General features: G+C 37.3%; 3 protein-coding genes and 1 non-coding gene across 8 annotated transcripts in view; 2 read left to right on the plus strand and 2 right to left on the minus strand.

The window, feature by feature from the left end:
- LOC106168451 (corticotropin-releasing hormone receptor 1) overlaps positions 1 to 21,734 on the plus strand; it is a 45,764-nt gene extending 24,030 nt beyond the window's left edge. For 3 of the 4 annotated variants that reach the window (XM_087013467.1, XM_013547504.2, XM_013547496.3), the window contains exons 2-13: positions 5,318 to 5,674; positions 10,936 to 11,061; positions 11,973 to 12,079; positions 12,513 to 12,616; positions 13,168 to 13,294; positions 13,694 to 13,853; positions 14,620 to 14,680; positions 15,325 to 15,406; positions 16,373 to 16,458; positions 16,729 to 16,864; positions 18,143 to 18,184; positions 19,961 to 21,734. In XM_087013467.1, coding sequence (XP_086869593.1) covers positions 5,401 to 5,674; positions 10,936 to 11,061; positions 11,973 to 12,079; positions 12,513 to 12,616; positions 13,168 to 13,294; positions 13,694 to 13,853; positions 14,620 to 14,680; positions 15,325 to 15,406; positions 16,373 to 16,458; positions 16,729 to 16,864; positions 18,143 to 18,184; positions 19,961 to 20,278 — 1,623 coding nt within the window. In that variant the 5' untranslated portion in view covers positions 5,318 to 5,400 and the 3' untranslated portion in view covers positions 20,279 to 21,734. Of the gene's footprint in view, positions 1 to 2,592; positions 2,813 to 5,317; positions 5,675 to 10,935; positions 11,062 to 11,972; positions 12,080 to 12,512; positions 12,617 to 13,167; positions 13,295 to 13,693; positions 13,854 to 14,619; positions 14,681 to 15,324; positions 15,407 to 16,372; positions 16,459 to 16,728; positions 16,865 to 18,142; positions 18,185 to 19,960 lie in introns of those variants that run through there. The other variant, XM_087013466.1, reaches the window with a different exon arrangement.
- Positions 17,560 to 17,641, minus strand: Trnas-gcu (transfer RNA serine (anticodon GCU)). The gene has a single exon. It is a non-coding gene; the product is annotated as a tRNA-Ser (tRNA).
- A 1,075-nt stretch (positions 21,735 to 22,809) lies between the features above and the next one.
- Positions 22,810 to 25,574, plus strand: LOC106168129 (uncharacterized). Of its 2 annotated transcripts, XM_087013809.1 has the most exons (3): positions 22,810 to 23,151; positions 23,383 to 23,728; positions 25,285 to 25,574. In XM_087013809.1, the coding sequence occupies exons 2-3, from the start codon at positions 23,470 to 23,472 to the stop codon at positions 25,572 to 25,574; spliced, it is 549 nt and encodes a 182-aa protein (XP_086869935.1). In that variant the 5' UTR covers positions 22,810 to 23,151; positions 23,383 to 23,469. The 2 variants fall into 2 exon arrangements, with proteins under 2 accessions (XP_086869935.1, XP_013402525.1); XM_013547071.3 differs by lacking the exon at positions 22,810 to 23,151 and having other exon boundaries at positions 23,178 to 23,728.
- Positions 25,575 to 25,643: 69 nt separating this feature from the next.
- Positions 25,644 to 27,515, minus strand: LOC106168133 (semaphorin-5A). Its single transcript, XM_013547085.2, has 3 exons — positions 27,354 to 27,515; positions 26,535 to 26,906; positions 25,644 to 25,989 (listed from the first exon to the last, which is right to left on the minus strand). The coding sequence occupies exons 1-3, from the start codon at positions 27,415 to 27,417 to the stop codon at positions 25,955 to 25,957; spliced, it is 471 nt and encodes a 156-aa protein (XP_013402539.1). The 5' UTR covers positions 27,418 to 27,515; the 3' UTR covers positions 25,644 to 25,954.
- Positions 27,516 to 27,825: the final 310 nt, after the last annotated feature.

The raw sequence follows: 27,825 nt of genomic DNA on the forward strand, positions 1-27,825 counted from the left end.
CAGATTTGGGGTATGAAAGGGACGGAGTAAGAAAGGGATTGAGAGTCGAGGACCGGTGGATTTTTTAAATTTTATTTATTTATTCGTTTATTATTATTATTATTATTATTATTATTATTATTATTATTATTATCTTTTTTGTAAGCAAGTTCATAACTTATTCAAAGCCCTGCCCAAGACTATCACAAGGAAGGGGAGGGAAATGGGATGTAAGCGTGGGCCAATTTTCAAAAAGGGTCTAAAGCTGGCAACTCACCAAAGACGCATTACAAGAAATTAACACACTTTTCCCTGTCAGCAGTGACCAAGCCATGAACCATTACTGTAGCCATCAGTTCACAGTTTACTCCGACGACAAACCCAGAAGTGTGCTCCACAAGGCGATGTTTATATTTATAGTCACTTTATCGAGTAGAACAGTTTGTCCCCCGCGGTTTTTGGTTAACCAGACTTGTCATCGCCGTGTTTATTCATTTTCTTTTAGAAATTTTAATCATCTGAAATGAATGAATGTATTGTAACCTATTATTATTATTATTATTATTATTATTATTATTATTATTATTATTTATTTATTTATTTATTTTTGGGTCGATTGCATGTGTTGTTGAACGCACCTGTAATTTGTCACTATTATTTAGATAACATATTTTCAGGTAACATGGTATTATCATGATATGCCGGATGCATGTATGAGCTACATTGTACATGAACAACTGACGAATTGTGTAACAATTCTTTTTACTGGTGCGTCAATTTGTTGCATAGGATATATATATATCTGTATGCCTTTATAAACTTCCTGGATATTGTATATTTTGAGCATTTTATTGGCGTTTTCGGTTCATTTCAAAGATGATCCCCATTATTCGTGACGTCAATAATAATGTCACAAAATTGTCTAAGGGCAAAACTGTCTACTGAATACTTATCCATATCTTGCTTTACCGTCAATCTTTTTAAAAGCTAGAGTAACAAGGGTATCTAGGTAACAAGATCGTGAGCAGCTGGGACAAAACTCGGGGTAAATAATATATATACGAGTACAGAGTACAGTACATGAAGAAGAGGTAATGGACTAATTGCAGTGTCCCTAGGCACATTTATAGTCCATCTAACATACAGTACTAACACCATTTTTAAGGCGCAAAATACCATTTTTGCCACTGAAGAGCGTTGACTCAGTTGGGATTTATTATAAATGTCAACAGCAAAAAAGTAGATGTAGGAGTTTTCAGGTAATAATGTGATATTCTGTTCCTGCCTTCGCTATCTCTCTCTCTCTCTCTCTCTCTCTCTCTCTCTCTCTCTCTCTCTCACTTTTTCATACACCTAAGTGTGGCTTGTTATACAGCTGTATGTATTTCGTGGGTTCGAAAATGACCTTCGAGATTTTCTCTGTTTCCCCGCAGATACAAACAGAAGTGTCAGTCGACCGTAAACTGTGACAGACGTGTTGACCCCGTTGTTGACGTATGTGGTTTGAGTAAAAATAAAAACATGCTGTGCTCCGCATTTTGAATTCAGGGATAAGGACTGGGAAAGAGAGAGACATTTTACAATAAACATTATATCATTTCCATGGGGTATGTATATATTCATAATAACTTGTGTGACTGTGTGTTACACTAAAAGAACAACAAAGAATTCGAAGAAGTATTGCTGTTTCTTTCTTTTACGTTGTTTTCACGAACGTGAGAAGTCAAGGTGAAAGCTGAGCATGACTGACATTCGATACTGCAAGACGCATTTCATGCTAACTAGTTGATTGTCTTTTCAAGTACTTGTTAGTAGTGAATGGATGGTAAAACGGTGTCCTTTATTGTTGTTCTTCGCGAGGAAAGAACTATTTAACTGGCAGCCTATTTTCATTTCCTGCATTTCTGTAACGATATGCCCAAAATAGAATTTTTGTCGATTCTTGCCAGTTCCCATTATGACATTTTGCGTCATTTCGTGTTGGATATTTTGTCATCTGAATTAGGAAATTAAAAATTTTACAAAATACAGGGATGACTTGAAGAGAACAGAGGAAGAAGACATCAAAACTCTGCCCTTTTGAATGAGCATTACCTTTCCCAAAATACTACACGGCGCAAGTCTATCTTTCGGTCATACTTTGAATTTTTATTTTTTCTCGCCTTCACTGACGTTCTGTAAAGCCCTTTGATTATTTTACGTTAACGGCATTGACACCTCATTTTTGCTGAAAATAGACATTTAATTTTTTTCAATTTCGGAATATAATGCAGTCATCGCCTTTATTTCACTCTTAGGTCTGCTAATAACCGCTTTTATCGAAGAATTTATTTCTTTTTAAACTGATACTTTCTCCCCTCCCCTCCAATTTACCCATCTACAACATCACTTCAGGAATCATTTCTGTCTCCACATGGATTTCATCATTAACCGTCCTTTACAACTGCCTTACACATCCTTACACAACCATAGTTGTTTGTCTCCAAGTTTCGTTTTGAAATAGCTAGCTATAGCCAATAACATCCTTCACTCCTCCCCTCTCTATACGCGTCACCAGGAACCTCGTTCCACGTTATAAACCATGTGCGCTCACAGAGAACAAAAGTCAAAGCAATCAGGTGGAACGGTAGCAAAAGTCTCTGAACTCCGGTGACGAGGAGAACGGTTCTATTGGCACTGCCATTACCAGGCCCTCGGCATTTCTGGAGCAAAGACAAGACTGTTGGCCGTTCTTCTGTTGGCGTTTCTCCTGTCCCGGTGGAAGTGGACCTCATGGTCACTGTTGGCTTTTAAGTTTCGCGAGTATTCGAGCTGCTGTCTGTTATATGAGAAGGTAAGGAGTTTTGTCTTCGAATTAGCGTTTCTGAGGGGAAGAATCGATCTCGTATATGATTTACGGCATTTGGTGTCCGTTTGAGGTATTACTGGTGTTTTATTATTGTTTATCTACTGTATATACAGCAGTATATGTATATGTGATAGTTTATTGTGGGTTGTCACTTGTCGGCGGAGAGGGATATTTAAGCCGTCTCTTTAATTTTATTTTTATTTAGATACTGGTATATGTTTATATTATAAAATAAACAGTTGATCTTATTTGGAACCATCCAGATTATTTGGTAGTTGTGCACTTTGTTGGCCTAACACATAAATGGCTAGGAACTCATGAACGGAAGTGGCATCGATTGAAAGTGTGTGCGTTCTCTCTCATTCTCTCTCTCTCTCTCTCTCTTTTAAAAGTCTAAAACATTTATTTACGATTACGATCAGTGACACGCGACATTTCTGTTAATCGATGTGTGGTTTTGGCACAATCAAGGAAATAGGCGTTCCTGTCTGTGTTTTGGTTGCTTAAACCGAGGACCTACGTTCGGTTCAAGCTTACATTGTGTATGTATACGAAAGATTTTCAGGGGGTCGGTGAACTTAACCCTTTTTTTACCAACCAAGCAAACTTACAAAAAGTGGGCATGTTTTGGTGATTTTACAGAAAAACAAGTCAATATCTCCAATGAGATGGGACCTTAATGTTGCAGTTTCACTCCACCTCTTTACGGCTATGACGTAAAAGTTATCTCACGAAAGACCAACTGGAACATTTATGTACAGTTCCAATAGCATTACACAGTGAATCACTTTGTCTGCTCACAGATGACTAATTCACAAGGTAAAACAACCCTGATGCCTACACATACGTGCATGCTCGATAACACAGTGGTGATGTGACAAAACTGAGGGTCCGAGTAACAGAGAGTCCATCCTCCATTTAATTACACAGGTTAGGGTTAGCCTGACGCAAGTGGTTCAAAATCTAAGGAGAGGCTTACCTGTGCAAAATAATGTTATAAATTGTTATTATTGTTATTATTATTATTATTATTATCATAAACCAGTGCACTCCTTTTGAGTTAAGATTAGTTGGGCTGGTCCTAGTATTCTACGATACCCTACCAGCCCAAAGCGCCAGATACAAGTAAAGCAGTTTTGGCTTGGTAGTGTGAAATAAAGCGTAAGGTCGGCAGCCCATTAAGCCTATGAATCTGATATTGATGTTAGATTTTCAAACCTCGCCTGTTGTGTCTGTTTTCAGATCAATATTCCACAAACGCCGATGCCAGTGATAGACGAGGTATTTAGGACGCTAAAAGCATTTTGGGTGTTTTTTTCTTTGATAGTTAATAATGTATGTGGTCGAATATATTTTTGAAGGGAAAAAAGCTTTACACTGGCTTTAAAGCTCTGTCACACGCATGAGTTTCTTATGTGACATTGATTATATACACACAACATTGAGCCTATAAAATCATCCTGTTTCCAGCGCATTAAACTGATGATACCTCCTGTACAAGCAGTGTGATATTGTTTTTGATATATATTCTAAATATTTTAACTTCTGCCTGGGTTTGAACCTGCACAACGTTTGTGCAGGTTCAAACGACGCAAATTTAACAAACCGTTAGCGTTAAAATTGTCTGCATGCGGGCAATTTTTCTGATACGTTAGTGCCATACGTTAAAAAGGGAAAGAGAAAAGTTAGACGGCTGAAACTGCAAGGCTTGATTACACAATGTCGGCTTTGAGATATTCCTTTAAAAACTTTTAAGAATGAAAGTTTTGCAACAAATGTATATGACAAATCAAAAGTCACAGAGAGTAGAAAGCTTCGTCAAGGCAATCACAATCATACATTGCTCAAAGGGTTTTTAAACAGGCCGATAAAACGAAATAAGCGTCCTTTTTAAATTTTATTTGAAACGCACGTGTGTGTGTTTGTGTGTGTGTGTGTGTGTGTGTGTGTGTGTAAAGAGACCCAGGTTCTTTGGGCGTGTAGTGCTCATTTCAGTGTACCAGTGCAATGCACCACCTTGCTCATTTATATTTTTTCTATCCAAACATTCCCAGTATCAGTGAAAATACATACTGTTCCAACTCCCCTCCCCTGTTCCAACTCTCTACACACGGCCTCTTTTTCGTGAACCAATAGCTTTCTTATTCCTACACTCTGACTTACATAGAATCCGCTTTCTTACATATTTGATCAAAATCTGTCGATTTGCACTGATTCCAAGTATACTATATATATTTCTGGAAAAGCGGACCGCCAGTAATCTTGCCGCTCAGTGAGATGTAATTCGCGCAGATAGTCGTGCTGCAGATGGCATAAGAGGAGCAGCTACATTCGCTCAAGGTTCCCTCTGTGCTGTCGTATTGCCTGATAACGTATTCTTTGACCGAAATTTGGTCTCATATACTTTCAGTGTCTCCACCCCCAATTTGTGCATTTCTAAAAGTGGTAGTAAATGCTATATATATATATATATATATGCTCTCTTTTAAGGCATACCTCCACAAAGACGTAACCATCGACTGAATACAATGAACACTTGCAAAACTCGAATGTGAAGGCACCTCAAGGCAACCATGCTTAATTCAACGCACAACGCAACCGCGACGAACGCCGTCTCCCTTGACGCAAATTTTACTGGAACCAGCGATGTCTTGGAGTCCGAGGAAGCGCAGTTGATTTACGACGATGACTTTTACAGTGAGGCCTTTTTCAACTTTACATATCCCGACTACGGCGAGGACCTGCATTCGAACCACACCATGGACTCTGTGATAGACGCCATCGCCAAGGAAAGAAAGTTGATATGCTTCGCCAAATTCCTGATTATGGATCCGTATCCGCCGACGGGTGAGTTACATTTCTTAATTACTCACGATTTATAGGAGACCAGTTTCAATTAGCATTCGAGATAGAAAAGGGGGGATAGGGGCACATCATACATTTTCCAAATTAAATACTGGACGGAAATTTCCATTACAACTCATTTCTTTTTTCTTTTTCTTTTATTATTATTTTTTTCTGGGAGGGAAACGAAATTGATGGACAAGTTGAACAAAACAAAGAAGGTCCCAATTAACTTACCATGCTTCGAAAGCATCTCAGACCGGTGCTATTGTAATAAAACTTAGATCTTCGAGTATTGAAGGATACACTTAAATAGACTAATAGAAGATTTATTGCACTATTTATTGCTTTTCCCCCGCTGAGATTACGAGAGTGATACCAATAGACAATAGTCTCAGCACCCAAACAATGCCAGAATGTCTGCCTGTAATTGAACTATGGCTCCCTGATGTATTGTTGTGTAATATAATTGATTGTTACATAATGATATTAGATGGAAACGATTTTCAAAGAAAATGGTATTGAATGTTCAATTATGCTTAACTAATCGTTTAAAAAAGTCTTTTAATGATACAGATCAGCACAGCAGGTCGCCTTTTTTATTGCAAAACAAAATGCCAGACAATCGTGGCAAAATAGTGGGAAAATGAAAACATTAAACCAAGCGGCGAAATGCACTGCAACTTGCAACTTTACTTGACAGGCAACGTTTCACAAACGTTTTTCTTATTGATTCGACATTTAAAAAAATGATCGCTCTACGTCCACAAATCAAAGTCTTACCCTCTACTGATCCTGTCACAGCATGAGGACAAGTAAACTATGCGCGCGTAGTCCACCATCAAATATTTTCAGAGGAAGTCGATGACGATCACACACCAGGTAAATTCCGCAGTGTGCGTTTGTTGCGTGCTGTAACAGAACTACTGAAACGCGTACGTGACTCGTCTGTGAATTTCCATTAAAATCAAGCCGAGATCGCCCAGGGAAATTGATTGATTGCAGAGGCGGGGAATTCCGAACCGACATGACACTTTGACGACAGAACTAATTTAAACTTTGCTAAAAGACAGCGAACCCCAACCAACAGGGGTACAGAACCAAGTCCTTATTTGTTAAAGAATACAAGAAACTAGAACCGCGCGTCATTGGTTTATTCATTTCTTGATTTTTTACACTGCTAGTCAGGAAGAAATAGTATAAAATATAGTATAATATCACAATTTTCTAGGCAGCAAATTCAGAAGAGAAACCATTTTCGTAGTGTGCTATTCTGGTAGCCTATAAATGTTTACGTTCATTCATGAAAATTTAAGTAGGTTAACTTAATAACGATCATATTATTATTATTATTATTATTATTATTATTATTATTATTATTATATTTTGTAAAATTACATAATTTAAAGCTTCACTGACGGATCCATGATTTTGCTACAAATTGGGAACAATACATTGAAATAGCCACCTATATACATTCAACAGTACCTTTTTCTTAAAATCTAGACACGAATTACATGCTGATAATTGTTTATTAATATTATTTTCACAAAAAGAACGGGTTTTATTCTGACTTCAATCATTGACTACTAAACAAGACTCAACGAGGTTTAAGGGGAGTGGGGGCAAGAATGTGAAAGACCATAAGATAAAAAAAGATATGTATCTAGTCTGGGATTAAGGCAACTGCCTGATTGGCAACATTTGGCTCAATGGCTCAATGTTGGCGTAACAAGACAGTTGACGGATAACTCTATGTCATCTGATGATTCACCATTGACGATAGTGATAAAATTTACCTAAAAATATCATCTGTAATTAGCTTGGTAACGGGGAGTGGATTCTGAAGACGTCAAATTGTGGCTATAATCAGAAATATCAGAGCACGGCAGACTGCTTTGGATTTTTTAAAGAACTCCAAAGTATCGTTCTCCTTCAAACAGTGATTTATTAAAAGTGACACGGATGTCAGTAGTGCTTGGCTGACATCTCATAATGAACACGACTTGGACGCTGCATTCCGTTTTATGCTTCCATTTGATGCTGCTCGTCTATAAGAAAAAATGAGGTTTTTAATGAATCGAAGTTTAGAGTCCATGACAAAAACGTAAGAAGAAGAAGAAGACGAATGTTTCAATTAGCCTCCTCAGAAGTATAGGAGCAATTGTGTTATCGATTTCTTCCGCGTAATTATTTATTTATTCATTTTTTTCCCAGGTGCCTATTAACACCATCTGTTTCGGTCTGGGGTGTTTCGTGTGTAATACCAGCAGGATGTGGTGTTGTGGAGAAATCGTTTGCAAGCTAATACTACACTGTATTCATTACATAATGGTGCGCTATGTATCCTGTGTTAAAGAAAGGCCAATTTGTAAACTGACGAAGGTATACGCAAACCACGGGCCCCTGGATCTGCGAAAGAAAAGAGGCTGTTGTTGAGCGTTCTTTATCACGACTTAAGGTCAATGCGTATATATTTCTAGGTTGTTTTTATATATAACAAGCCGTCTTGCCGCGTTGTTCGTGCAGCGGTTTGCGGTAATAAGTTTTTTGTCTCCGTTTTTTTTACGGCGCCGTAAGGGGTCCGTAAGCATTGTTTTCGGGTGATCAAAGGGATCGCATTTGTACTGAGACTAAAATATTTAAACACGATAAGGTGCTTTTTTAACCACATGTCCAGTAAAAGATTAAATAAACGTTAGACTTCTATCGTCATAACGTTTTCAAATTGATAACTGTTCGTGGAAGGTTAGTGAGCTTGTGCCTTAGCCGTTTGCGTTCTGTAAACAAAACACCATGAACAGGTGTCAGAAACTTGCACGAATGTTTTGTTATCTAAGTATATATAATCTTCATTTCAGTGTTTATAAACAGGGTGTATCTCAAACTTTTAAATAACTCTGCAAAACGTTTTTTTTACGTGCTAAAAAATGAACGTCTCCTGCTCTTTTTTCCCTTTTATACATACAAGTGTAGCATCGAATGCACATGTATTATAGACTCGCCAATGATATCAGAAATGCAGCTAAAAGTGGGTAAATGGAAATAAGTCAGCACAAACACATATGACTGTTTTCTTAGACCAACATACTTTCTTATTGGGAAAAGTGAAGAAAATCTAATTTTAGACGACTATTTCATTTACCTAGCGTAGAAGATTTATAAACGCTTTAAACGTTAATGTAAAAAGACAGTAAAATACAGTTTTCAGCCCCTTAAACAGCAACTTTCATCGATTGAGTGGTTATGACAAGCATTTCATATTTGTTGTCGTCATTTTTTACAAGAACCTGCAGTTAATTTTAATGTGTATCCAGGTATCAATTTTTCACTACATTTTGCTACTGCTCAGGACGTAAAAATGTTGCGTGGCATATACGTGTACTTATGGTGAAATAAACTCAAACAATAAGCCTCTTTTTAATTATTTATTTATTTAGTTCGTATTTAGTTATAGGTAGAAAGATAATTATAATTCGTTTTGAGTTTCGCGGTCCTACGACTTTATTTTGCTTTCTACACAAGCTATAAACAAACACACAGTTACTGTATTAGTTTCAAGTAGCTGTCAATCTATTTATTTCGGGAAACACTGGGTCTATTCTCATCCTTCAATGCTGTAATCGTGCCTCACGTCACGTAAACAACAGCATACAGGTTAAGTTGAACTATTTCCATACATTCTAATACGAAAGTAAAAGGGGGTCATCACTTAAGATAAGTTGACCCAATATTTTTATTTGGACTTATTTTATTTTTCATTCGCTTTCTTTCAACTTTCTTTTTTTCCTTTCTTGAGTTACCTTTTTTTATTTATTTATAAGCATGCATGCTTTAATCCACGTGTTTTACTTTTATTTTGATTCCTGGACTCATTTGGACTATTTACCAGTGTCTACTAGTTATAATGAGATGTAATATTAACTTAATTTGTATGCCATTCTCAGTATCCAAAAATAAATTTCAAACCCGAAACCTTATTACATAAGGTTAACAGTATATCATATTTCTAAAGCAATGAACGACTATGATGAAATCCTGTGCTATTAGCCGTCTTAATATAGACGGTAAGAGGAAACGCGCTGAACATTGCTCTTAGAGCTCAAACCAATTTTACAACGCATGGAAACACTTGCATTTAGACAAAACACCGGCCATTTCCCTAATGCTCAAGCCCCGCTTAAAAAATAGACTAATTCACTTACTAGGGCATCAATGCATTTTTGTCATGTCTGTCATGCCTGCATGGGCATTAGAGTTTTTAAAGCGACATTTCAGTTTCACTGTGATCTATTATTATCTAATGAATATTTTAAGGCGGCTTTTATTTCTCCACTAACGTCAGATTATATGGCCGAAGGCTGCTGAGGGTGGGGAGGGGGCAATCGGAGGCTGTCTCCCCTCCCCCCAACCACCCCCCTCCCACCCACACAACTCGGAGATTTTTACAAAATACTTATCAGGGGATCAGTATTGAGTGGCAACCTTCTCCCAATTCTTTCTCCTTACCTTTCTTTCAATCAGCGTCCAGATGATTAAAACATGCGGTACACATGTAAATATAACCTGCTAGAACCGAAGGCCTTCAAGGACTACCCCCAAATGACACCCCACCGCCACCCCACCCTTTAAAATTTTCCGAAGCCTACGGCTCTGGATTACGAACAGTCAGGCGTGGATGTTTTATACAACTTACCTGTATGTTTGCCTTACTTGTTGACATTTGTTGACATACTTCAGACACTTCTAGGAGCACATTCAAAACAAGTTGATCCGCAGATGAACAGATCCTCATATCAAATATGGCCGATCCACTTGAAAGCTTGCCGCATGTTCTCCTATTAGACACTGTTAGCCCGCGGATCAACTCGCGCCCTTAGAATAAAGCGAGACTTTTTTTGAATTTTGAGACATGATTTTTTTTTTTTGTGATTCAGGTATATATATACTGTTTTTTAAGTACGCCCAACTCATTTTTGGGAAATGTACTTCTACAGTATTACTTGATTTGCCAGGTTTGTTCTCTGCTTAATTTTATTCAATAAACTGAATGCTCCCACGTATTAAAGATTTTTAGTTAAAGATTTTTAGTTGCGAACTTCTAACTTCGTACAATTTTGAGTGAAATTTTACGATAAAAGTAAAAAAAAAAAAAAAACTGGGTGCATCCTTTAGGTGGGATTGTACACACTCGTTTGGTTTGTAAAGTTATTATTTTTTTCTCAATAATTAATCTTTATTTATTTCTATATTTATTCTTCCAGACAAGGGTCAGATATATTGTAACAGCACCTGGACAAAGGACACCTGCTGGCCGACCACAAGGGCGGGGGAGATTGCCATGACGTCATGCCCGGCAGAGGTGGATGGTGTCAGATATGACGTCACAAGTAAGTTTATTCTCGACTGGTTTTCAGCGTTTACAAAATGTAGCTGTCTTATTTCTTGAAATTTGAACTGGGATGACTGCAACTAAAGTTTCGCATATGTTTTCACTAACAAACCAATTTTGTAACATAATTTCTGTCGCTCTTGTAAATCTACAGCCAATAATTTAAAGTTATCTATGACTTGTTTTGCAAGTGATTTAATAGATTTTTTTTCTTCAACTGTAATTATTTACAATTGTTTCGGTGTAGTTAAAAGTGTTTAAAGTGTTTTGGTGCCTACACGAAGAATTACGCAAAATTGTATATAGAAAATAATAAGCAACCCTCACTAAAGAATCGTAATAACATGGGCTTCCTGGTAGAGAACACAATGACATTTAATGAGGATAATTATAAAGGAAATCCCGGAACACCAGCTCCAAGGGACGTAGTGGAGCCTATTATGGCGCAATCATTAGGACAGTTTTCCCGCCGGTCATTGGTATATTTTGAATTACCGGCAAGTGCATTCGTCCTTGAACTAATGTTTGTTAATATGTTTACCCCTATCTGTGTCACTGAAATCCATGGCTCAATTATCTCTGAAGTTTGTTCAAACCAAGGGAGTACTTATTTGGTCCAAACGTACAGAAATGCGACTTTGAGATTTCTATGAGTTTTGTTCTAGCTGGCGTGTCCAAACCAATTTTTAAGTGGGTCTAAGATCCAGACAAAATAGCGACAAGGAGATCCCCGCCTCCTTCCATCGTTCTAGTTTGTTTAAATTATTTATTTTTATTTATTTAGTTAGTTACTAAGTTAGTTAGTTAGTTAGTTTGTAATTTAATTTTGTTACAGAGATAAATATACATAATGTTGCATTTTTCTAACATATTTTCTATTTTGTTTCGAGTTACATATTTTCATTCCAGAAAACATGACATTTTACTGTCAGCCCAATGGCTCCTGGGCCTGGCCTGCCAATGTTGATCAGTGTAAAATTTTGGGAAATCTTCCAAACTTCATTGAAAACATTGAGGTAAGTGGTCACTTTAAAATATATCGAATTAAAATAGGAGTGAAAATAGAAATGACTTCGGTTTCTGGCTTTAATTTTTCGCTTAATAGGATTGTGTTCGGGACTTGGAAGAATACAACGTTTACTTTCTTCAAGGACATTAGATTTATTTCAGTATCAGTTACAGTATGAAATCGGTCGTTTTAACAATGGTGTGTAGATAAGCCACCTATTCGTAATTTACTTAAACTTGTTTTCTGTTTGTTGATGTTGATTATGTTTCAGTAATTAGAATAGTCCCACATGTACTCTTTATAGACGGTTTAAAGTCCCCGACGTCAACTTTAATACATTCCAAGTTCATATACAATACTAAATTAAGATACTTTAAATATATATCCCGCAGAGTTTTCAAATATTGTTTTTCTCACCAAACTTATTCCTTGTGTTTCAGGCATTGGAGATGCACAACCTTATCATCAGAATTATATATTTCATTGGATTTGGATTATCCACTATAGCGCTGCTGTTGGCGCTCGTGATCTTTATCTACTTCCGGTAGGTCAAAGTTTTTTTTTCAACAAATAAATTAAGACAAATTTACTAAAATGTGCAAGTTATGGTGTAAGCTACACCTAGAAAGATTTTTAAAAAGTATTTTTTTCTTTTTTTATCTGAAATTATCATCTATTTATTTATTTATTTGATTTAATATCTTGGACAGATATTACTCTCGACAACAGGGTGCGCTAGTAGTCTTTTAAATAATCATTGTATGGCTCATATCTAAATTGTTAACTACCGGTATTTCAGAAGCCCTGATATCAGAGAGTATGCAATTACAATTATGACTGATTCTTTGTGTGTGAATCGGAACTCAATTTCAAATATTTGAAATGGTTTCTATGGTGTTTTTATTTTCTTCGTGCAGACCTATAGAGGACGGTTTCAACATGTTTTTATTTTCTTCTTGCAGACCTACTGAGGACTTAACTTGAGCTCATTATCTCACCTCTATTTTTTCTTTTCTTTTCTTTTTTTCAACCTTATCCTTAATGCGTCTTTGGTTTTATTCTTTATTTAAGTTTATTTTATTTTATTTCTAACAGAAGTCTCCGCTGTCTTAGAAATACAATCCATTGTAACCTGATGTCCTCATTTCTCCTGCGGATGTTTGCCTGGATCATGCTCCATTCGGTCGCCTTGGCGGATGTAGACGACACTCAGACGACGGTGGTGAGTTTCCAGTTCCACGCAGTAAATGGAAGCTTGTTCTTAGGTTCACTTAGTAACATGATGCATGAGTATATTTAGAGAACAGATCCAGGATTATCTGGGGACGGGAAGGGGTTATTTTCCATAGCTTTACTTGAAAACAATTATATAAACAGTTTTCTGTATTACATGTAGGCCTACATGTATGTCTGGGACAAGGATTAGGTTTCTTTAGCCTGATATACTTTTTAAATTAACTTTTTAGGAGGGGGGTAAAATGGAAATTTGGAGGTACCTACGAACCTCTAGAGGTGGGATGCCCCACTTTACCCTCTCTGAATCTCACACCACAACATTGGTTTACTCTTACTGTGCATAATTTGATCTTTGATTAACTTTTCGATTTCGCTGACATTTCAGATGAACTGGTTGTGTAAGATAAGCGCTGCTGTCTATCACTACTGCACCATATCGCTGTTCTTCTGGATGTTTGTTGAAGGTCTGCATCTTCACATCATGGTATTCTGGGCCTATTCTGTGGACAAACTTAATATATGGGTGTACGCCGCCTTCGCATGGGGTACGTACATGTACAGCCCCCTCCTCCTCCTCTGCCCCCCTCCCCACCCTCTCTGAGTCTCTCTCTCTCTCTCTCTCTCTCTTACACACACACACACACACACACACACACACAAACACACACACACACACACACAAACACACACACAAACACTAACACACACACACTAACACACACACACACACAAACACACACACACACACACCCGTGCATTCACCAAAGGCCATTTCTCTGTCTCTTTTACCCTTCTCTTTCTCCACTCTCTCTCTCTCCTACCCCCCCCCTCTCTCTCTCTCTCTCTCTCTCTCTCTCTCTCTCTCTCTCTCTGTCTCACTCTTTATCTGACACACACACACACACACACACATGTTGCCTTCTTAAACGAAAGCGGTATATCCATGACCCTGATCCCGGAATTTGAAAGGATTCCTCATCATTGCAAGACAGGGGAAATAACCTTGAACCAGAAACCTGTGGATGTGCTCTCAACTACCACAATTTATAGGTGTGATGTCCGATATCATGCACCGTTACTAGGTTTTGTACCTCCGCCAAGGATGTTATTTTATTGAGTTGATTTATTAAACATTTAATCAGTTGATTGATTTACTAATTAATAATTAAGTAATGTTAACGAGAAATGAGTTAAACTGAGGGAGAAAAGAGCTCTCTGAGTGCTTTTTAATCATTTCTTTTTACATTGCTGGTAGCATCAGATAGAAAGCACAATGAACATATTATAAACTGTTTTATTCTCAATCCACAGGTGTTCCGGTGTTGTTTGTAATCACATGGGGGGTAGTGCGCTACAATCTGGACAATATCAGGTTAGTAAAACATTCTGATTTTTGCCGTTTAATTGCAAAAATAAACACCCCGAACATTTCAGGCCTCATAAACGATAAATGTCGTTTGTAATCTGGAGCCTTTGATTTGTTGTCGCGAACGCCGCGTTAACGACTCGAACCGCGATATCATGGCGCAAACGTAAAACGTAGGTCGATAGCATCACATAAAAGAACGCTAATAATTTGGCTAGCTTTCTCACGGGTCCCTAACTGTTTACACACGAGTTCTTTTCCTCAACCTAAAAATATTTTCGATACAGAAGTCATGCCCTCTCGACAACTTCAGGCACCGAGTTGGCATTGGGTTGATAGGCGAATTAACGGTAAGCAGTTTGAACCGCGGTCCTCGTGACCACTGGCTTTATGTTTGCGCCCTGTGATCGAGACTTGAGTTTTCAGATCAAAAACGGCTAATTCGTTTAACTTTGCCTTCGGGTCCGGTTTCTACCAACATTTTAAGTTCACCACTTGTGCAGGCTTATTTCACTATAATAAGAAGTTTAAGTCGTATTTCATACATTTAAAAAACAAAGATGAGTTGTCCTTGACGTGAACTGAGACCTGAATGTTTGATGGGTTTTATATTGAATATTAAATTTACATTAAATGAAATAAATTTTCAGGTGTTGGATAATCCTCAACTGGGACGTAGGTAATGATATGTACGACTACATCGTCCACGCCCCGACCCTGGTGGCTATCTCAGTAAGTTCATTCCTCATGAAGATTGTATTTTATTCTATTTTATTTATTTATTTATTTTATTATTTTTATTCTTTTTTTATTTTATTTATTTATTTATTTATTTATTTATTTATTTATTTATTGTGGGGGGAGGTCACCCTGAGCTTCAGAGATAACTTGACACTAACCTCTTCACTATAGCCTATCTTCATCGTGTCAAGTTACCTCTGACCACATTCGATTGCTCCCGCCGCCCGCCAATCAAATTTAAATCCCGCACTCAATGACTCATTGAACGATCTAGCCAATGAACGCGAACGAGTCAAAGCGCGCTTTGTTCAAATCCGGACCAATCAAAGATAAGGCTGAATATCAGGGACTTGCCGTAACCTGTGGGCAGCACGCAAAATACATCATCCCTCAGTAGATAATGATGCAGGGCCTCAAACTGCTCTGGTTTTAATTCCGATATACTCATATTTTGTAAAGAATCAAGAGATAACTTAACACATTATTTTACGTAGTCACTCGTAGGAGACGCCATGCTTTTTTTGTGTACGGTTATGCACTCGGAACTACTCGGATGTCTCCGCACTCGACAATAACTTTGTTGTTAGTATGGAGCTTGCGGAATCAGCCGAGGATTACCGATTGACGGTCAACCAATCAGCGTTTTCACCAAACTTTGGTGAAAAATTTTGAAACTTGGATTCGATTGGCTTATATAAACTAGGTCAAACTATTTTCGTCAGAGGTAACGTGACACGATGAAGATAGGCTATAGTAAAGAGGTTAGTGTCAAGTTATCTCTGAAGCTCAGGGTGGGGGAGGTCCTCTTGTCTTCAAAACGGAGAATTTTGCTATATTCAGGTGTATTCTTTTAACCAGTTTCCTATAGGGCACACACCATATTAAAGCTTGTAAGTATCGGTAAGATTTTACTATCAGATATGTAGATATGATAATGCTAATCTTTCTTTTATTCAGGTCAACCTGGTTTTCTTATTCTCCATCGTGTGGATCCTCATTTCAAAAATTAAATCAACGCACAAACTTGAGGCTCGACATTACAAGTAAGATTTTTTTTTCTTTAATTATATACGAGCATTGATTTAGGTCCAGGATAATTATTATATAGTCTACAGGGTCAATGTCAAACGAAAACAGATTGATACGTGAACTATTACAGTGTATGAATTAAAAAAAATAAGAAATTAAGGGTGCGTGGCATGGGTCGGGGAGGAGTTGGTATTTCAAACTTTAAAGGGAAAGCAAGCACCCCCTGGTTCTCCAGTTCATATAATAAATATAATGTTTTATTTATTTATTTTTTTTTTTCACAGAAAAGCCGTCCGCACGACAATCATACTGATGTTACTTTTGGGTGTGGCCTACATTGTGGTGATCACGCCACCTATCGACGATCAACTTACGCGGATTATTTTCAAATATTGCTCAGCGTTATTGCACTCTACACAGGTAAGTTGGGATATAATAATGTCTTCGTATCACCTGTTAATCAAAATAAAGTTGCATGACTCAAATAATTTGCTCATGGTTGGTATACTGTACTCAATAATCTTAGAGCGCATTCTCAACGAATTAAGCCAGGCTTTACAAAGCCGGTGACCTAAAAATGGCGGACGTACATGAAAGAAAAACCGCCTAATCTTTTAATAGTCTCTCCGCCTCCCCACACGTCGTCCCTGCGGGGTACAGTAATTAAATCTCGGCTCCGTTCGCCATGCGGAAGCTACCTGAGAAATATTAAGTGCGCATGCTCATCAGTTAAACTCGTGGTGAAGAAGACATGGCGGCTGAAGGCGATCGAAGGAAAAAAGCTCTTCTGTTCTATTATCTTTGAAAACAGAGACGAAAAAGGAATAATTTGGCCCGTAGAGCAGCAATGAATCGACTATCTACGGAAATAATATCACCAGAGATATTCACGGAAATATTAATGTTCGGAACCGAGATTTAATTACTGTACCCCGCAGGGACGACGTGTGGGGAGGCGTGTGAGAGGCGGAGAGACTATTAAAAGATTAGGCGGTTTTTCTTTCATGTACGTCCGCCATTTTTAGGTCACCGGCTTTGTAAAGCCTGGCTTAATTCGTTGAGAATGCGCTCTTATTGGTGAAAAATATGCTTCAAATTTATGAAAAAGGTAAATACGACAAGGATGAGATTCGAACTCACGCGGGGAGACCCCAATGGATTAGCAGTCCATCGCCTTAACCACTCGGCCACCTTGTCTGGTTGAGTCGTTATTCATTAAGCTGCAGGAGTCACTATCTTGGTTGCTAAATGACTTTTATCCCAAAATTGGGGTCTGACATATACCAAAGATTTTTCCACTTTAGCCCAAAATGATCAGTGCTTTTACAAATAAAAATGTTTATTGTTTAGTTGCAATTGTTGGTGCGCATACATGTATTCAATAAAAACTATTGATTTGAGTGATCTAAACCAGGTTCACTTTTTCCCTGCGAAAAAGTTTGTCAGACGAAATTTTCAAATTACCTTGTAAATGTATCATAATACATATACTTTGCCATAATGATAATACACACACACACAAACAAAAGTGTAGGGGCCTACTCACATTTGATGCCCTTTACTACAACTACTAATTTGACATTTTATCAAGTATAATTTCCAAGGTGATATATTAATAATGGTTCACAAAATCTTCTTTATTTTGATAAAGAATTCGTTAATTTACCTTTAAAAGTGTGTTTTATTTCTATCTTTTAGGGTCTATGTGCGGCGGCCTTCTACTGCTTTATGAACGGCGAGGTAGGGAAGATTTTTTTTTTACTATGAATTAAGTTTTATTGATAGTACAGTTGTTTTTAATTGCTAAGTTTTCATTTAGATATTTACCTCTGGCAACACTGACTTAATGGTGTTTCCAAACAACAGCCACTTTAATATTAATCTAGTACAGGTAAATCGCGTCTGTGAAATAATAAATTCACATCCTGTACAGGTACACGTAGTGTTGCTTTTCGTGGCCATCATTCGTGGAAATCGAAAGTAACCGGTGTAACAAGAATGGAAGTCCAGGGTTCCATATGATTGATGCAGATTAGGAATAGTCGGAGTATTGGTGTTAGTATATGGGGTTAGTATATGGGACCAGTGTATTCTGTACAAAGTATTGGGGAGGGGACTACGGTTCCTGGCGGTCTACAATTCCTGTCACAGCGGGTGTCACTGTTTGCCGTTTTTACGTACATCCAAAAATACTAATTATGACATTTAAAGCAATCTGACCAGGTTTCTTGCTTTCGTGTACAAAATAAATTGGCAATAATAGACGATAACAGCTTGATGAGAAAAATACTTGAAAAATAAGTAATAATTGAGTGCTAGGTCATTTATAAGACAAAACAAGTTAGCTTTCTCTGATGTGCTTTTACCGGGAAAAGCCTTCAGCTGTTTTGTCGCTATCAAAGTCTGTTTTCATTATCACTGAGCCAAGATAATTTTTGAAAGATTTGTCCTGTAACGATTCCGATGAAATCATCAGTGACGCACTTCCTTGAGTATTAAGTGAGTTAGTTAAGAGTGGCACACTGTCTGAAAAGTCATTATCTGGAGAGCATTTTTTTTTTGTTGTTACGGACTATATGATAAGGTTTCCTTGAGGAAGGAATTGGATTACGTTTCAATTGGATTACGACTCCATGTTGTAACCTCAGCAGAATATATACTTTGCTACACTAACATCCAAGCTTCAACCTCCAGAACCTTCAGTCTTACTTAAATGTCTTTTGATCAAACAGTTTCACATATTGTGTTATCCAAAGATTGTTTCCAGCCTCTGTGGTTTAATCTTAAAGGGTTATTCAATATAGCGTGGAGTCAAAGGGTCCCTCACAAGTAAGAAAGAACCCTTCTCTAGTGTCTTCCGTGTATATCTTCACAGGTACATGTAGTAACATATCATTGGGTCACTTAAATATCATTATAATACTTATATGATATAGAAGATTTAGATATTAAATGGTTTCCAGATACAGCTTGAATTAATCTGATGCAAACTGGCTCAGTAACTTAATTGACTTGTAAACTGAATACATAAGAATACATCCTAAAGACACGATTGATTTCCTCAGCTAAAACAAAACAAAATACATTAATCGCACATATGTTGTAGAACATCCTAATTGCAGAGATATTAACTTTTTGGAATAAAATTGAACGGAATAGGGAAACTGAAAATTCATTTAGGGCAACTTCCAGTGATTGAATTAATAAAATGAATTATAAAAAATATATCAATTACAAGTGTTTTCCTAATTATGTGGTCCCTGACAATGCGCATATATACACGTATGCCCAACACGATTACTATTATTTCCATGAATTTGTAACTTTATTTTCTTCCAGCGAAAATTATGATTTATTTGTACGAGTTTTATATGAAAATGATAGACTTTTCTGGTTTTCAGCTCAATTTGTAATTGAATCTTTTGCTTTTAATATTGATTAAATTGTATTGTGTGTACGGGCCTATTAATAAAGAGGTGCTTCCATATTAAGTTCCTTTTGTTTGATCTCTTTCAGGTCCGTGCGGCGCTCACGCGCAAGTTCCGCCACTGGCGAGATCGGCGGAGCATCAGTTTGGGAACGAGGTCAAGTCGAGCATCGGTTGGGAGTCGACCCAGTTTTCCGCTTGTTTCCCCAACTGGGAATAGTTCATCAGTCGGAGGCCGTGAGGAGGATGGGAGTTCCAAAACCATAAAAGAGACAGAATTCCTGCTCCACCGAAACAGTAGGGATAGCAACTTTAATGTGCGAGGGGGGATATCAGAAGAGCTCACCATTGCTGGTCTGTTGAGTAAGGAGACGAGGGCCAAGTGCTTTGATATTTTGGAAGTGTAAATGAAGGCGTACATGTACAGGGTATTTTTGAATATGGAAAGAAGAAAATGAATCAATAGGCACCTTATATAGTTGTAGAGAGAATCAGCGCGGTTTAGAGAGAATCAGCTTCGTTGAAACCGAAAGGAAATATGTTTTTTAACTGACTTACAGCGTTATCGTATGTACAGTTTTTATTGTAAAGTACTCTTGTGTATGTAAAACAATACGGACATTATTCAGCACAAACAATGTGTTTTTAAAACTACATGATATTCTCTTGTCGTGAGACATTTGTTAAGAGAACGATGTAATTCACTGGGAATATAAGCTGACGGAAAGCGCAAAAGAACGTTTCTGTTTAAAAAAAAAAACGCTTTAACGGCAGGTACATTGTGTACTACCGTTGTATGTTTGTGCGGGTTTTCAAGGCGGTAAACCTTGCACCGCCACAATCGTAATTGCGCTGGACGACTGCCCTGACACCTTGCGTCGTTTTCAGACACTGATGCGAAGAGGATTTATTTCTTTGCTGTGTTGCTGCGAATTCCGTACTTGAGGACCCTTTCGAAATCAAGCTTGTTTGGTTTTTTAAATGTTGCGCACATATATATATTTTGTTTGTTGAACAAACGTCTTATACACTTATACATTATGTAGACGGGGTGCAGAAAAGATACCGGTTTTATACGGCATTTATGTGGTTGTGAAATTATTATTTAGATTAAGCTTTAAAACATATGGTGATAAAGTGTTTTCAGTTAAGCCTCCTACAACTTACCAGAAATCAGATATGTTCCATCAACACGTTTCTTTATGAACAGAAACGTTTGTTAAGAATTCAGATTTTGAATGAATATACTGTTACATGTAATTAAATATAATGTTGTACAGGTACGAGAGAGAGAGGGGGGCTTTATACATATTGTATCTATTGTTGTTTTATATACTGGTATACAATTTTCTGAACCTACTTGTAAACCAATGCTCTAAGAAAAAGCAAAATCCAGTTGAATTGCCCTAATGTAAACAAAAGTAATAAACCTTTCAAAGAATAACCTGAAACGAAAATAAACCCACCTATTCAATTTGGTAAGTGATATTTTGAGAGGAAAATTGGAAAACGTGTTCTGTACGTGTCATTAAGTACGGAGAACCGCCGATAGGGGCCGACACCTATTAAGGTGCCATTCTGCCGTCATTTATTATTTTTAATAAGTATATTTATTAATGATATCGAAACACTTGTTTGTGGACAATACAATACACGGTCTCTTTAAGACATTAATCATTGTAATGGAAATCAATGTAAATCATTGATATTGTAGCTATTTACATGTCATTGGTTAAAATACAAGTTCTACAGGTAAAATGAACGGAGCAGCGCTGCATTTGTTGGGTTACGTTACAACATAACAGGTGGTTGTTTATTTGACACTTATGAGTAATGGACATAGTAATAAAAACATTTCGATTACATACGTTTAGAAAGATTTTTGAGCAAATTGCAATTTGGCCCGGAAATTGTATTTAAGTATTTTTTAATTTTTTTATTGCAACCATCAAAAAAGGAATAAAACAAGAAGTGGCCTTGTCAAAAGATTGAAAATGACTTTTTTTCTTTCACAAGATATCGTCTTCCCAATCCTATCACTCCTTTTATAGAAGTTTGATGTTGAATTGTATCTAAAATGTTCTTTCATGGGTCCTAACATCTTAGCTGCATTCTCCCTCCATCACCCTGAGTATTACAGTACGGGGCTGTCTTGTCTCTGACCAGTATGCTTCGCTTTTCAGGATAAGGTGATGATGATAATTTGATCTCACATTACTCAACATACGCAACGACCAGGTTCCTAGCTATTTGCAAAGAATCTCATTGGGTTAACTGCGTGTATCACTGTACCTTAGGGCGCATTCCATAGATTTTAGATCGATCTATCTCACTAGATTACTGTCAAATAATCCGGCTGAAATGTCCGTCCCGCCTACTACAAGCTGTAAGGGGGTAATTAACTTGCGTGCTCGCTCGGCCGACAGCTATTTAGCGTGAACCCCCAGTCGATCTAGTTGGATCGATCTAATCTCTGGGAACGGGGTCTTGTTTAAACTGTTAAAATTTAATTGCCAGCCACGTAAAGTTGACTCTGCTGCATTGGTCTAAAAGCATCACGTGAATAGCAAGGCTGCTGAACGATATTTGTCTTCTAACGCAAATTAAGATCACTTCAATCCCGGGAGAACAGGTCTCCAAGACCTCGAAGTGCAGATTCTGTTCAGATTTTTCCAGTAGTATGTCATTTATTTTTTACTAATGAAGATTACTATTGATGATTTAATTTCAATAACCATCAAGAAGTATTTTGATTAACGCCATGCTATAAACTTCATTTAAAAAAATCAATTTTGGCGAGGTTGCAAACTGCCTGCTATCGTCGAGTCTTATTGCTTCACTTCTCAGTAATTGGAATTGTTGCTAAAAAGCAGAAATACAGAAATGCAATATTATTTTTACTTTGACAGATGGAGGATATTCTTGTCAAGGGGAGGTTCTTTGGGGCGTCATAAAACACTTTTAATGGAAAGGGAATCCCCTTACAATAATAACTGTAGCACAGAATAATATATGTAAATGTCATTTTAGCAAAGTCTGTTGGATTTAGTTTTTTATACATACGTTCAACAAAATTGTCCAATATACTTTTCCAAACGACACCGCAAAGCAAATTAAATCAAATCAACCAGACGGTAAACACTGGCAGGCTTTGTCAACTTTGCCATTTTGTTTATTTTGGACATGCGCAGATGTTTGGTATCTGTGCTGGTTTCAACTCGTCAGTCAACATTTTTCGTGTTTGCCAAGGTCATTCTGTGGTTTTCAGCAGTGAATACAGGTAAGGTTGGGTGTTGTTATTATTCACTCTGCACACGAAACACAATAAAAATAAGCATTGTGGTTGCCTTGTCCACTGAAAAGAAAACATTATGAAAACCGGAATTTCTCCTATATCAGCACATGGAGTAAAATGAGGCGAATTCAGTAAATATAAATGTATTTGGTATGATAAAAAACATTTTTGTACTTCATTATATCAATAATGGCACCGCTTTGCATCATAATGTAGCCGTATATCTAAGCAACTACGCGGCAACTCTACCCGACCGAACCCAAACCAAAACTAACTCGACAACGCCACGCCAAGCCAGTCATCATGAGGGTGTCATGGAGTTTACGCGTCCTTCTGTCCGTTGCTTTTGTTACCTGTGCGTCCAGTTACTCTAGTTACCAAACGACAGGTAATCCACGGCGCGCGATCGACGATGACGACGAGAAGCTCAGCCTTTTGGAGGAGGTACTTAAGAAAATTATAGATGATTCGCATGATGTAGATGATTTCCAAGACGACAAGGAAAACGACGACGATGGGCAATCCCCTGCCGATCATCTTGCAGCTGAGTCGAACGATCAAGGTAATTTGTACACCCTGGTGCTTAAACGTGTTGAATACTTCAAAAACTAGATATGCATAGTCTATGCATTTATTTTTAATTAGTCTGCATTTTTTAATTTTTTTAATTTTTTTATTATTTTATTTTTTTATTTTTATTATTTTATTAATTAATTTATTTTATTTTATTATTATTTTTTTTTTTTTTTTGCTTTACCTGGCTGTATTAATGTTTATGAAACAACGTCCAAGTCAATAAATTGGAAAATGTTCTTGTGTACTGTACTTAAGTTGTTTACCCCGTATACCGCTAATCTATGCAGAATCAAGAACCATGTACACATTTTATTTACGATTCTGTTGCTGTCGGCTGCAGTTGCATTTCAAATCCTGTCCGGTGAAGTTGAGGACGGGTTTAGGTTCCTTGTGCATCCCTAAGAAGAGTTCATTAGATTTTCTAAGTTGTACCCTTCATTAATCGAAGTATTTTAATATTTAAAATATTAAAATATTAATTGAAATAAATCATATTTTTTACAAATGCGTAGTAGACAAAAAGTTACAGGCGCATTATATTTTCAAGGCACGGCACGCCTGACCTAAACATATTTCATATCCATTACCAGTCTTTAATTTTTCACTGATACATTTTTAGCAAAATTTGCTTTAAATTGACTACATGACAGTGTCTTTTCTGCCTCTTTAAATATATATATATATATATATATATATATATATATATATATATATATATATATATATATATATATATTTTTTTTGTTTTGCTTGTTTGTGTTATATCTTTCATCATTAAACAGCTACATGTACCATGCGTTAGATTGTGACATTAAAAAAGCATTATCAACTTAATGATGTTGTTTTCAAAAATGGCAAGAGACCAGTTCATGCACTCTTGACCCAAGCCATATTGAATAAAATACACATTTAAATGCTAAATCCCTGTTTAATGGGATTCATTGTATGACAGGTAGCGATTTTCATTTTCCACTCGATAAACGCACCTGCAGAGCAAGGAATTTTATTCATTTATTCAGCAGTGCCTTGGTTTTCTTGATGGATAAGGCCTACATGTAAATAGCGAGCCAAAGGCGACTGATTATATACTCTTGGTCAAAAAGGTTGACCCACCTTTAGTCCTATGTGAATTTGTTTACGAATGATTGCATGGCAGCTAGAAACTGTTCTGACAATGTTTTCTTTTTATTCCATATACAAAATCTAACATGACTTAGGGATAAGAAAAGCCAAAATACCTTTGACGATAGCCTTATGTTATGCCATTAGTTCAAATTAAGAATATGCACCCCCAAACGATGTTCCACAGTGATTTTCATAGAGGTAAAAATGACCGCTTATGTCAAACGACGCCACCAAAAGACATCAAATTTATACACAAGTAGCGTTAGAATATGTCTTATATATCTCCTGTAGCCAGCATTAAACAAGACTAGTTTTACAAGTGTTTTCGGTGCAAGCTGAACAATTGCCAGTTTTTTCCATCATCACGAATATGACTGATACACTGCCACTTCATTTTTTACTAATTCATCATTTCAGCAAACTCAGGCACCGAGTGCCACCGACAGTGCGAACCAATCCAAGACTGTATAATTATGGAGTGCGGGAATGCAACAATGGCGGAGGCGGACCCACCCGTCTCCCATCTTTGCTATGCCCAACCCATGGTCCGCTTTGCCTCGGTAGAGCGCATTAAGACTGCGAGCAAGTGTGTTGCGGCGGGGAAATACACCATGTGCCCTGGCGGAAGTTGTTTTGAAGTAAAGGGCTGTTACGGTACCTTTCACGTGAAGGTGTTTAAAATTGAATGCAAGACTGTGTGCACATAATTCTTCTTAGTCGCTTGTTTTTAAATATGCCTTACGTCTTTCACTTGCATGTGAAGTATAACATGACTCTTGTATGCTTGAAGATGCTATATGGCATACGTTTATTTTTAAATTTTATGTGCATCTTATGGTTAAAAATATATCTAGAATGAAAAGCATTTCGACAGCATAAATGTTGTGGTGAAACTAAGTTTTAAAATCGATAATTTCATAATTCAAGAAATCAGTAAGTGCAAGATCAGACCATACATGTCGGTATCCAAAGTTAAGAACATTTTATAATGCAGTATAAGCGAGGTATCTGTAACAGAGCTACAGTGTATGCTTTGGAATCAATAAAAATCCATTATCCATCTTGTTAGTACCATTTGTGGTCCATCTTAGCCGAAGTCCTTTTCAACGTACTCACCATAACCTGTAAAAAACAATCCTCCTTTAAAAAACCACTTTTGCAACAAAACGCATACTATAAGAAGCTTACGGTAGGTACCAAACAAAACCGGAACGGTTATGACTTCTGCTCACACATGTTAGATTTTTTCAAAAAGCTTAAATCCACAGCGTTTGATATTAATACACAGTCAACAATAAGAATAAAAGATGCACTTCTAGTAGATTCAATAGTAAACAATTATTATAGTCTCAAAGTTTGCCATTTTTAACTTTTTAAAAAGTTTAAAATCACTCAAGTTGAAGTGACAGCATGGTATACACCTTGATTCCCAACTCGGGAAAACTTCACCCTTTACCAGGTCCAGGTTTTTCACTTGATATTCACAGTATAAACATGAAAAACATGAAGTCAGTGACACAATTTTCTACTCTAACGCGACTCAGAAAAAAATGCACATAATTAACCAGAGACAAATTTGTGAATATCTAGTGAAAAATCAATCTGCGGCCCTGGTAAAGGATAGGAAACATCAACTGACGACAAAATCAACTTAAAGTAATACTCACAAGGCCTTATCATGCAATCACGGTCTTCCCTAAGAAGTCCGGGACACATTACCCCCGACGGTCCCCGACACTGTCTAGTCCGTCCCTGTCTCCCCTTTCCACAGGTGGCCGAACAGCGTGACCAGCTGCTCCACTGGGACCACGACCCGCTCTCCTCGCACTCCCATTTGTTGTAGGACTTATGGCGGCAAGGATTGAGTGTATCTGGGATCCCTACCCCATAGTTGGTAGGGACAACATAGTGACTGGGGCACTTGATGCGCCTGGCCCGCAGATGGGGAGAGTTTTGGAATTCGCACTGGTAGAAGTAACACCGGTTGCTGTCGTCCCGTAGGTATTGGTTTGTGCTCCGGTTCGGGTCACATTCGCCGACTGAAAAAAGTTTTGAAGCGCAAAATGTTATCATTTCTTTCTTTCTTTATTTATTTATTTACTGCAAAATAGAATTTAAAAGTCACTATATAAATGTCATCAAAATTTCCACTGTCATTATGCACTATTTCAAAGTTTAAAAAAGCGCCTTTGTATGAAAATAAGTTCAAGCCTACCGTGTTCTAACACAGACATATTAATGCTGTTCTTCAATGAAACACTCATTCATTATACCGTATATTGCCCGTTAAACCAGAAAAAAATGAAATACTTCTTTTTTCTGTCTTTCAGGTCATAGTTTGGATTAAAAATTATTAAAATATCAATATAGCACTAACACATTAGAACGCTACGCAGATGGTTGAAAGATATGATTGACCACCCAGAAAGTATCCTTAACGTAATACTGGACAAAAATTAGTAATAAACTGTTCCATAATCAGTTACCTTGGGCAGCAGACGAGAGCTGAACTAAAATTCCCAACATAAGATATACGGCCAGCGCCAGCATCGTGACTGAGTTGTTTTTCCTCCAAAATATGATGGTTGCTCGCCAAGCGTACAGCAATGATATAAACTACAAGTAGCGCGGGCTTTATATCGAATGGTGTATGTGACCAGTGCTACGTGTCGAAAAAAGACTGAGTAAACCCTACATAATTACTTATGATAATTACCAATGAACTCATGATTTTTGCTAACGTTCATCACACGTTCAGGACATAATCGAAGATAACAAAAATATAGAGGAGTGTTAGGTAACGGTATTTAACAGCAATTAAATAATAGCATATATGAAATGGTCCCACGTTACTCACTTCGGACACATTAAAACCTTACCAGAAACCAACCCCTGCTTTTGATAAGTATCAGAATTATGGCTGGGATAATTGGACTGTAATCGGGGAAGACGGAACAT

Source organism: Lingula anatina, chromosome 5 (assembly GCF_051362555.1).
Source record: "Lingula anatina isolate TDL-2025a chromosome 5, LinAna3.0, whole genome shotgun sequence".
NCBI classification, from domain to species: Eukaryota; Metazoa; Brachiopoda; class Lingulata; order Lingulida; family Lingulidae; genus Lingula; species Lingula anatina.